Source organism: Cyclopterus lumpus, chromosome 9, assembly GCF_009769545.1.
Source record: "Cyclopterus lumpus isolate fCycLum1 chromosome 9, fCycLum1.pri, whole genome shotgun sequence".
Lineage (NCBI taxonomy): Eukaryota > Metazoa > Chordata > Actinopteri > Perciformes > Cyclopteridae > Cyclopterus > Cyclopterus lumpus.
The window spans coordinates 23,836,855-23,849,023 of NC_046974.1; the positions used below are offsets into that span (position 1 = coordinate 23,836,855).

Genomic DNA, 12,169 nt, shown 5'->3' on the forward strand with positions numbered 1-12,169 from the left:
GTGGAAACGAACAATCTATCCGCGGGCCCACATTAGCGTTTGACAGATCGTCCGTGTGCTCATAATGGTCGTCAGAAGCAATCTGAAGGATTGCCACAGTTACTTGCTCCGTGACAACCTGACTTACTGCTGCAATGCAGACCTTTAACGGCGGCGGAGAGAAAACGGAATGAGTGAGATTTATGGAAGTCTGTGTGAGAGAGAGAGAGAGAGAGAGAGAGAGAGGTCTTTTGAAGACGTGTGGAGAGCGCCGGGTTGTTGTCATTCTTCGGCGATCCCCCCACCCCCCTCCTTGGAGGCCTGACTGATCGCAAATCGTGTGTGTGTGTGTGTTGGTTCCGAGGAGACAGCGCCTCCCCGCTGTGAAGCAGAGAGTCAGAGGCAGCAGGTGCAGCTGACGCAGATAGGCTTTTTAGCAGGCAGGGGCCAGCCGGGGGAGGGGGACGAGAGGGGAGAGGAGTGAGAGAAGGAACGCCAGATCAGACCTCTCAGACGACACTGGACAAATGAAGTATTCTAAGTCCTTTCACGGTATGTGAGATCGAAGGGGGAACCGGACCTGAGCTGCCAGAGCTTCAGTGGTGTACGTGAGTGTTTTTAAGTTTATGGTTTTATAGACGACAAAGAATGACTTGTGCAAGGCAGGTTTCTTACATTGTTTTTGTGGTACATTTTTCTCAAAGTTGAAAAACAACAAAAAATATTTAGTCTAGAAGCTGCCAGAAAAGCTTGACCTCTAGTTGGCTAGAGAGGCCTGTGTGCATATGTGAGAATCTCTCTCGCCATGCCTCCCGTAGCGCGTGTCGATGATCCGCCGAAGAGTTACTCACTATGCTTCTCCGAGCCAGCGGTGGATCCGCTTCCGCACTCATCGTGTCTCCCTGGCCGAAAGCAAGTGGCATAAAGACGCGTTTGTTCAGCACTTCTTTCGGAAGGAGGGGAGGCAATTGTGGCACAGGGAGAGAGGCCGTGTGTGTGTGTGTGTGTGTGTGCGTGTGTGTGTGCGTGTGTGTGTGAGCATTGGGTCATCTTATCACGTGCAGCATCATCGCACTGGTGCTTTCCTTCTTATTATTATGTATTATATAGCGACCAGAGTAAACAATGGGGTAACGCCGCCGGCGCTCTGATTGCCCTTGATCCATCAACGTGACTTTCTTGCTTTTTTCTTGCTTTTTCTTTTACCTCCAAGCCGCCCAACACATCCACACGCAGCTTCGCTGTCATTGGCTGCTTTCTCTCTGTCCGTCTGGCCACTCTGCCGGCTGCGACCCCCGGTCTCCCCTCACTGCTTGATATTGGCTGGCGTGCAACGCGGTCGAGGATACTTCCCTTTTAAGAGGCAGTCTAGACTCAGCTGGCTGCACTGCTTTCTCTCTCTCCCTCTTTCTTTTTTCTCTCCCTCTCTCTCTCTCTCTCATTAGCTCACTTGCTCCCGCCATCTCTCTCTCGCTTTCTCTTTAGCAACAGCGCCACAACCTGCTGATTTTCTCACTAAGCCTCTCTCTTCCTTTCTCTCCTCCTGTTATCAGCTGTTCTCTTCCACTCAGAATTCCATTCCCCCCACTGCCGTTGCATACTTCCCTCCTGGTTTTTATTCCCCGGTCCATTCTCTCTCTCTCTTTCTCTCTCTCTCTCTCAGCCCCATCAATTCTCCGTGATTTCTAGTCTGACATTCACTCATCTCCCTCCACCTTTTCTCTCACCCTATTTACTGACGTAAGGATACATGAAGGTGAGTAGAGTTGATTTTCAGGCTCTTTTTTTTCTCGTTGTTTTTCTTGGGACATAACCATATCTCTCTGTTGTTGTTTTTTAACTTTCTGGTAGACACGAGCGGCCTGTGTCCTTGGAGGAACGCACTGCAGTTGCGTACGCTGCCAGTGTAACAATTAGCCAGCACCGGTGTAGTGATGCCGCCGTGAGTCATCATCTGACGCGGCATGCATGTTCTAGCTCTGTGCCCAGCTGATGAGAGGAGGAAGTGGGAGAGGGAAGAGAGTATGCGTGCAGATCGTGTAGCCGCGTGTCAATGCAGACTGCAGCTCGTGACACAGTGTTTTTGCGCCGGCTGTGGTGCAGCAGTATCTCCAGGACAGATTATTGAGAAAAGAAGCGCTCGCAGTCAGCGGTTCCCCCTCTTGGCAGCAGCGGTCCTGCGACACAGCCGTTGTTTTCCAGAGGTCGATGTTGTGACCCCGATAACGATGCTCTGCTCGGTAGTGATGCAGCTGCATAGTTAAAATTATCTTAATTGTTGATATTCTCCACATGCATTTGCACAAGTCCCCTTATTAAAATCTCGGATGTGTCCTCTAGACATAGAGGGCCCTGTCTTGTTTTTACCCGTCAGTCAGTGCCGTCATTATGTTTTGCCACCTGACACACATGCAGGAAGAAAAAGTGCGTCCGCCAGAAATAATCCTCAAGAGCTTGTTGCATCAGAGAGCCACTTTCGAGTGTTATTATTTCGGGTAGCCTTTTCAGAAGGGCGGTTTATTTCAAGGAGACTATGAGAGGGTGAACGGACCACACTTACAGCATAATAAACATAATAGAGCTTTTCCACCCAGAATAAAACAAGTAAAATGGATTTTCAGTTTGCCTCGTGCACGCACACACACACACACACACACACACACACACACACACACACACACACACACACACACAGACACACAGACAGACATTGGAAAAAGTATATTGGGAGATTCATAATGACCCCAAAACAACATAATATTAGTGTGGCAGTGGGGTGTGGTTAGGCTCCACTTTAACAGGTGTGAGTCTCGGGCAGGCACAAAAGAGGGCAACACAAGGGATCTTTGTAATTAACGGGTTTTATTCCGGTCGTTTCACAGCCGGTCGGGTTTCCCGAACGCTCCGCCAGTATCTGCTTTCCGTTCTCTTCTCGTTCCTCAGCTACTCCTGCTCTTATCGGGAAGAGACACAAAAACCCCAATTGATCCCAGCTGAGGCTGATTACCCACCCCGGCACCGTTCCCTGAACCACACCCCCGCTCCATCCACTCTGCAGCTGAGCCTAACCACACCCCACATATAGTTTATCACTTAAAACCATGTTACAAATGTCACTCACTTGGGCAAGATAACCCGAGCCTTTGACGACGCACAAATTTATTGCTCAATATGGGAAGTAAAAATTGGTGTTGTAAAATTGGGTGTTGTTAAGTGTGAACAACAGCTATCGACTTCGGACAGCTCCCACGTCCCCTGGTGGTCTCGCGTTCAGCACCTTGGACAGCGGCAGTGCCTCTCATTGTGCAGAATGTTCTGAAAAGAGAAGAAAAAAACAGCGGAGAAGATAACGATAAAGTCTATGTGCCAGGCTCTCTGACGCAGTATCAGCAGTGTTTTTTATATTTAATTATGTGCAACATGTGCATGTCTAAACGATAACTCCACTTCTACAACAATGTTCAAGACATACTTTGTCCCCCCCTTCGAGTGGCTCGCCCCCACGCATCATCTCCAACATCTAAATTGCCACTAAATTAGTTTACTGAACAGACAAGTAACTCCTTCCTTCCGGTCAAGAAACCACTGCTGACATTCTTTTCAAATTAAATTCAGCGTTTGACTATTTCAACCTTTCTATTTTTATTTTCTGACCAGCAGCATAATCATGAAGTGCATTCTTCGCGACGGTTGCATAACATTTCACTCAACCCATTATGTATTTTACTCTTTCAAAAAAATATGTTTCAAGGTCCCAATGACTCATCCACTGGAGTCCTTCTGAACGCTCGCAAGTCACGCTGTGCACCCTTAAATGGTGAAGACCCCCCCCCCCCCCCCCCCCCCGGAACGTAACCGAAGATCATGTGGGCGATCTGTCGGGCAAGAAATCCATTATTTCTTTCTTTCTATGAGCTCTGCTTGGCCTGCGTCACACACACACGTGAAACTGAAACAGAATCCTGGCGCATACATTGTTCTCTGAATATAAAAAAAATATTGTAGGTTGTTGATTTGCTACTCAAGGTCAAAGCTGTGTGTTCCGCACTTCAACAGCAATGTAGACATTGTAGACACGTCTCATGTTCGACGAGAGAGCTTAGTTGGTGCTGTTCTTTATTCAGAGTCGGTTTTGTAACACGAGAGTTAAAGGAATAGTTGGACATCCTGGGCAAACATTCCCTTTGTTTCCCATGGTTAGACGAGAACTTGGATGCCACTCATCATGCCTATATTTCCATGAGCCACTTCGCTTATCTTAGCTTTGGACGAAGCTAAGATAAGCAGTTAAGCTAGCAGCTTAGCAGCTGGTGGCTGTAGTTTCACATTTACTGTTCAGACACACATGAATGTGGTATCAATCTGCTTGTTCAGCTCTGGGCAAGAGAACAAATTAGCGTGATTTCCTCAACTTTGAACATATTGCTTTTGAAATAGCAGAAGTACTCCTGCCATTGCTCTTGAGCAGGCCGCCCTCTGCGTCTACAACAGTCAGGATGCGTTTTAACGCTGAGAAAATGTGCTGAGTTAAAAGCTACTTTGGTTTTGTGTTGATTTAGGCAGTCCTTGTGGACAAAAGGGGGAGAGTTTCTTGGTGCCACAGTCCCTTTTAGAAATCCTCTAATTTTACTGCAGCAGGTGTCTGACGGCCCACTGTGTGCAGCACTGGTTCTGGTGCTCCCGTGCCTCTGTTATCTCCAGTGGATACCGGTGGAGCAGGGAGGCGAAGCACTGAGACACTTCCTTCTGGTAATGTCCTCTACAAAGTGAGAACTATCAATGTAATAATGTTAAAGATTATTTGGGTGAGGGTTGACATGTATTGCATTATAAATATTCAGGGTATGTCTCAAACCTTTCTATTTTAGTTTATATTAAACATTGGTGTTATTAATTATTATGCACTTGATAGTTTTACTCTTGTTGTAATTTACTTCCATTTTAGTTATGTTATGATATCTTATGGTATATAATGGTATCTAATGTATGGTGTCTTATGGTATGGTATATAATGGTATGGTATCTTATTGTATGGTATCTAATGTATGGTGTCTTATTGTATGGTATCTAATGTATGGTGTCTTATGGTATGATATCTTATGGTATGATATCTTATGGTATGGTATCTAATGGTATGATATCTTATGTTATGATATATAATGGTATGGTGTCTTATGGTATGGTATCTAATGTATGGTGTCTTATGGTATGGTATCTAATGTATGGTATCTAATGGTATGGTGTCTTATGGTATGATATCTAATGTATGGTGTCTTATGGTATGGTATCTTATGTATGGTGTCTTATGGTATGGTATCTAATGTACGGTGTCTTATGGTATGGTATCTAATGTGTAGTGTCTTATGGTATCTTATGGTATGGTTTCTAATGGTATGGTATCTTATCATATCTTATTGTATTGTATTTTATGGTATCGTATTGTGGCGTTTCTGATCAACCACTCACCCTACTTGTAAGGGCCAACTACAGCACTTACGGAATAAATGGCATTTTAAATGTTTGGTTGGGTCATAAATTATAAATTGAGTTAATCTCTTACTAGGAATTGTCCTTATGGACATGAATTCATGACTTTCAGATATGAACTTTCAGCCTGAGAGTCTCAGGGCAGACTCTGAATATTTAAGTCCAGGGCCTCTTATACTTCACTCTGATCTCTGTCTGGAGAGAAGCTGGTGAAAAGACAATTTCCCTTTAGGGATCAGGGAAGTATTTTATCTTTTTGTCCGTCTTTTTGAGATTTGGCCAAAAAAAGAACTCCCCTGGGAACTGTTGCGTTAATGTGAGGAAAATGGTTTCAGATTTGAAACTAATCATTTTCAGTGCCTCTTTAGCTACTAGAGGTCGTGGGCAGACCTGACCAAGCGACAAGTTATTATCATATTTCTTTCTTTGTGTGTGTGTGTGTGTGTGTGTGTGTGTGTGTGTGTGTGTGTGTGTGTGTGTGTGTGTGTGTGTGTGTGTGTGTGTGTGTGTGTGTGTGTGTGTGTGTGTGTGTGTGTGTGTGTGTGTGTGTGTGTGTGTGTGTGTGTGTGTGCGTGCGTGCGTGCGTGCGTGCGTGCGTGCGGGGGGGTTCAACACGGGATAAAGGATAGCGGTACGTGACCTCAACTGTTCCAGATGGAGCGCTCGGTTGGGAGGAGGGGGCCATGACTAGCTGAGGGCTATTTAGAAAGGCCTGCCCCACGCGATGGGGAGCACACAGTCGGTTCATGCCGAGGGAATGTGCTGCAAGCTGTTTACATTTAATGCTCCCCCATTAACAATTGGCTTCACCAAAAATGGAAATGATGATGCCATTAACCCCTGTGAACTTTGATTATGCGGCCGAGACAAAAGAGGAGAGAGAGCGAGACAGAACCCAGAGTGAGTCATTTGTGGTGTGGAGGTTTCTCAGGGTCCACCAGAGGCTTCAGTGTTGGTGGGCTCATCATCTCCTCTTGAAGTCTGTTGTCATTGTTTGCATGTAAATACGCCTCGTAGAACTTTACTGTGACATGGAAAGCCGTTGCTCGATCCACTTTTCCATCAGAGCAACCGGTGAATCAAATCAGCGAGAGTTGCTGCCCGCCTAAAACGAAAGCCGATTTGATTCACCGATTGCCATTGCAAGCTCCTACAGGCAAAGACAACGTCTGCCAATGTCAGGATTTCAGGACGTCTGCCAATGTCAGGATTTTATTCAACTGAAAGATGTTGCAGTGATATATAACCCCAAAAAAAACAGCAAATCGTTACGTTGTAGAAGCTGAAACCAAAGAGATTTTGGAAGGTTTTCTTTAAAACAAAAGAAAGTTTCCATAAAGAATGCTCTGTATTTAAGAATTCTCAGATCATCAACCAAACAACTGATCCTTTTCCCAGCAGAATCATGCTTATTGTCGGACCGAAGTGGTCACCAACCTTTTTAAGCCCAAGATCCCTGACCTCTGCCTTGGTGACAGGCAAGATCTCCCTCTCCCTATTGAGGCGTTGAGAGACTGTCCAGACTGGACTTACAACTTGAGGCTTTTTAATTGGCCTAATTGTAATTGAATGAAATCAAATCAGATTTAAAATCGATGTGACCAAGAACACACTAAATGACTTAATTTCAGTGCAACATAAAAAGGAAATTATTTGTTAACCGCAAACAATATGAACAAGAAAACACACATTTGCAATGAGCAGGCTGGATGAACTACCAATATTAAGTCAGTCTGTGTGATGTCTGTGAGTGCCTTGTAGTTGGGCTCATAAGCACAGCCAGCCAGTCTGAGGCAGTATATGTCGCATCAGTTAAAGCAGCAGGCCTGCTAATTTCCATATAAATGTCTTCATAGAGGTGATTTAAGACGATTTAAAAGTTACACTTTCTCTACTAATCAGTCTACTTACCCAACAGCTCCCATCTCTCGCAGCAGTAAACATTAGTGCTGATGCGCTCACTGCATTGCAGTCGCAAATAAAATTAATTTTCTTTTATATTGGAGCAAAGCTTTCGCTATTTGTTTTAACTTGCATTCCCGAAGCTTGTTCCAAAACCCTTTTTGCCGAGGCTTGAAGAGGCTGCCCCTCCTGCTCCCCCTGCTCCATCCACTGCCCGTTTTTATCAAAGCCAGTTCTGCGTTATCATCTTCCATCCTGAATCCCTTTTCTTTTTCTCTCCTCCTCCTCCTCCTCCTCCTCCTCTTTCTCTCTCACTCTCATTTTGGCTCCTCCCCGCCTTTGTTTTAGGTTTTCTGAAGGGAGGTGTGGTCAGATGTTGATAAAGAGCCGTCAAGGCTCGTGACACTAATCTGTCTCAACCCCTTGTTTCTCCGGCAGGTGAAGGGTCGCGCGGACAGGCCGCCTCACACTACGCTATGGAATGCTCCCCGCACCCACCATCACTAGTCTCCAATCTCTGGACTGAGCTCCAAACACTTAGTTAGCGGCTGGGCTTCTCCCCTCGAACTCTTTACAAACAGGGGACGAAGAAAAAAAAGGAGTGGACTTGGCTTAAGTCCTCCGCTAAAAGCGGACAAAGCTCTTTTAAATTTCTTTTTTTATTTGAGCTATTTTTATTTTCTCCTCTTGGATAAAAAAAATAAATCTATATATATCAAGATGGATATGGAGGGGTATCTGTGGATGGTCATCCTTGGCTTCATCATCGCCTTCGTGCTGGCCTTCTCAGTGGGCGCCAACGACGTGGCCAACTCCTTCGGCACAGCGGTGGGCTCCGGCGTGGTCACGCTGAAGCAGGCGTGCATCCTGGCGTCTATCTTCGAGACGCTGGGCTCCATGCTGCTGGGGGCCAAGGTCGGGGAGACCATCCGGAAGGGCATCATAGACGTCAGCCTGTACAATGAGACGGTGCCCGTGCTCATGGCAGGGGAGGTCAGCGCCATGTTCGGTAAGTCGGACCGAATTTCCGTTATTATTAATTATTGATCGGGACAAACAAATGGTGAAGAATAAATTCCAAAAGCCCATGGTGATCTCCTCTGCTTGTTATGTCCGATCAACCAGTTTCTCATTTTTGCTTGACTATTACAAATAATCGGTTATACAACGTATTTATATATATATATATATATATATATATATATATATATATATATATATATATATATATATATATATATATATATATAAATACGTTGTATAACCGATATATATATATATATATATATATGTGTGTGTGTATATGTGTATGTATGTATATATATATATATATATATATATAAAATTCTAGATTTTAAATGTCGTGAAGCACGCTGTGCCGTTTTTGCTGCAATGCAGGTTTTAATAATTTGAACACGTGTTGGTTCATGTAGAGGGAGAGCTCCTTGGCAGCTTTACATACCCTGTCCTGAGGGCAGACACAATAGCACGTCAGACTGTTTGAACACAAGATGTCAAAATGCTTTGTTGTCCATCGGAACAGTTTTTTTCTGATTCAACGTAACTGTAGCATGTTTATTTGTGATGATTTCCAAGTAAAAGTTCACTTGGAGATCATCTGCTCTTGTTTTTCCAAAAACTCATTCTCGTTCATTATTCTTGGATTCAAGAGATGGTCATAAAATTAGCTTTGTCCTTGCAAAGTTTCAAAGCGCCCTCCTGACAAACATTGTGAATAATCTGTTTCCAGATGAAAATCAGAACACATTAACAGTGACACCATAACATCGGATTGCCTCAGCAGATAAATGGCGCGGCGCAGAACACAAACAACGGGGGCCATTTAACACAATATGCACAGTGTTTCCCCTTGTCTCGCTGAAAATGTCAGGTGTGGCGTGTCAACTGGCCACCGCAAGTGAACTCTGGTGGAAAAGTTTTTATTGATCACAAACAGGAAACAATAGTCAACCAGCGTATTGTTCATACAGAATTAAAAAGAAGTTTTAACTTCTGGATTTGATTAGATAAAAGCACAAGGAAATGCTTCCAGCACACCAGCAGCTTCACAGAAAACGGCACAATGCGATTTATGTCCATGTCCTGTTTTAGGCATTGAAAGAAAAAACAACCATCCCAACCTGACGATAAAAGGACCGTTGCGTCAGAATAAATCGACCGGCGGGATGAGATAGTGTTAACAGGCATATTTGTCTTGATAAATCAATGGCGTCTGGATGATCGTTCCATTATTCCTCATGTTGTTCTTGTCGGTATGAGATTCCTTTCGGCTGCAGGCTTTCACTGTACCTGCTAATATTCCTCCGTCATGTATGATCCCAGTCATGACAAGAGCACTGCAATTAGCAATCATTGAGCGCTCTCCGAGTTAAGGTCTTTTTACGACGGTGTTTACAGTAAACGTGGGCGGAGGATAATGCGTCTGCAGTTTTGAGGTTGGTTTCCTCGAGCTAAACCACAGTCCAAACCCAAAGCTACCATTTAGCATTTCAAATGGCACTTAAGATGTCACATGAAGTAATAATCAAGTTTTTTTTCCAGTCAAGCAAACGGGAAACAGGAGAAATCTCACCACTTTTCACCTGAGCAAAATGTTTCCAGAACGTCATTGTTGATGAGTAGATGTGAAAGTGTATTTTTCTGAGATGCGTATGCCTCTGCTTGGATCACAGGGTCGGCCGTCTGGCAGCTGATCGCCTCCTTCCTCAAGCTGCCCATCTCCGGGACTCACTGCATCGTCGGCGCCACCATCGGCTTCTCCATGGTGGCCATCGGCACCAAGGGCGTGCAGTGGATGCAGCTCGTCAAGATCGGTAATGAGACCAGTGTACTATCTTTGTGTCCGCATACGACTACATCTATGGTGCACGCATATATCCAACAATTTTCATTTAGTTTTTTATCTGACAGAAAAGAAATTACATGAAATGCCGCCATGTTGAGATATCTCCAGTGCTTTTTTTTTGTTGAGCTCCGCAAACGCTAACGGTAATCGGCAGGATTACTCCCTCGAGTCCTTTTACACAGAGAGCGATCCATATTAGAAGAGGCAGAGTCATCGATTTCCCATCCGTTTAAGAGTGTCAATAGACCAGCATGCAATGCAGTCGCAGGACGTACTTTGTGGTAAAATAAACTTGGTTAGAGGGAGAAATACATGTATAAACCACAGCTTAAAAAACAGTTGTTCCCTAACAGTTGAAAGTCATTTTGGGAAATTACTGTGGTTAAAAAAAATAAATACGGGAACTAATACTAATACTGTATCAATGGGTGACTGTAGTCTGCTGTTCTCTTCTCTCCAGTGTCCTCGTGGTTCATCTCCCCTTTGCTCTCTGGACTCATGTCTGGAATCCTCTTCTTGCTCATCAGACACTTCATCCTCAACAAGGTGAGCTCACACTTACGACACCATTCTTCCTGCTCTGTCTTCTCACCCCAAAACGCTTCGCATGCATATTTTCTGCTCCAATAACACGTCAAGCCTTCTGAAGGCTCGTAGGGCGTAAATAAGAACACTGCATGGAATACATAGAGCCAAGACATTACGTGGAGGGTTAGAGTGAGTAAATAGAATCCAGACGTGCACATGTCCACACAAAACTGTCCAGAAATCTTTAGCACAGATAAAAACAAATTTAAAAGTCCATTTGATTGGGCAGCAGTTGCAGATATGTTACATAACAGGCAGTCTGTGGCAGACCAGGAAGAGAAAAGTGTCGAGTGATCACGGCCGCAGGATCACCTATGAATGAGTCATGTTTATGTATATATGCAGCTGGGTCAAACTCGTCTTCGTCTCTGCACGCGACTCTCATCAGGACTCTGTCATGGTTTTAATATAGCTTTTATTACATTTAAAGACGTTTTTTTAGACTTTAAACCCCGGTGGGTCAGACTCCTCATAATGGTAAACCACGCATTATGCAAGAGGGATACATTTTACCGCGTTGCTGCTTTCACGTTTTCCACAGCTGAACTTCTGACCACAATAGGAAGTTGTGCTTTTATCAGATATGTACTGTACGTGTGGCATTGTCATCGCAACCAAGACACACCCATAAAGATAAAACAATAACATGTAAAAAAAAAAATTTGGATGAAGCGCAATACTGAAGGTCACGTAGAGCTGCCAATCAGGCCATGTGTCATCACATGGGAAATTAGATAGACAGATAAGTAATACAGCAGAGGTAGGACTGGACAATATATCATAATTTACTGATGGGGTTGCAAGTAACGATTATTTTCCCTATCCAATAATCTGCCTAATTATCAGAAAAAACCTTTTGATTTCCAAGAATCCAAAGCAACATCTTTAATTGTGTTGTTTTATCTGACCATCAGTCTAAAACCCAAAGATATTCACTTTAATATATATATATAATATTGAGAGAATATTGAAAATGTTCATTGAATAAAAACAATTATCAAAATATGATTAATGTAACCTACTAATCATATCCGCTCTATTAATGTACTGTTGTATGTGACATTTGCTCGATTTTCATTTAGTAAAACAATGATGATCGCGTCACATCGCCCAGAAATTCAAATGTCTGTGTGTGTTCGCCCTCGCAGGATGATTCCGTCCCCAATGGCCTGCGAGCGCTGCCCGTCTTCTACGCCTCCACCATCGGGATCAACACGTTCTCCATCATGTACACTGGAGCCCCGCGTAAGTGTCCTGCCATCTCTGCTCCATTTGGTCTGACGCCAATGCACCATCAAATTATCACCTCTGTCTTAACGGGCGGCCCCGCACTCGCTCGAGATTCCT

At 44.2% G+C, this 12,169-nt stretch overlaps 1 protein-coding gene across 8 annotated transcripts in view; it reads left to right on the forward strand.

The window, feature by feature from the left end:
* Positions 1-12,169, forward strand: part of slc20a2 (solute carrier family 20 member 2) — a 46,353-nt gene that overhangs the window by 22,438 nt on the left and 11,746 nt on the right. For 6 of the 8 annotated variants that reach the window (XR_004609937.1, XR_004609938.1, XR_004609939.1 and 3 more), the window contains 4 exons: positions 7,807-8,377; positions 10,062-10,202; positions 10,695-10,780; positions 11,971-12,067. Coding sequence is in view for 5 of the 8 variants with exons in the window: in XM_034540613.1 (XP_034396504.1) it covers positions 8,089-8,377; positions 10,062-10,202; positions 10,695-10,780; positions 11,971-12,067 (613 nt within the window). In the remaining 3 variants the exon portion in view is untranslated. Of the gene's footprint in view, positions 1-517; positions 588-4,614; positions 4,729-7,806; positions 8,378-10,061; positions 10,203-10,694; positions 10,781-11,970; positions 12,068-12,169 lie in introns of those variants that run through there. The other 2 variants (XM_034540616.1, XM_034540618.1) reach the window with 2 other exon arrangements.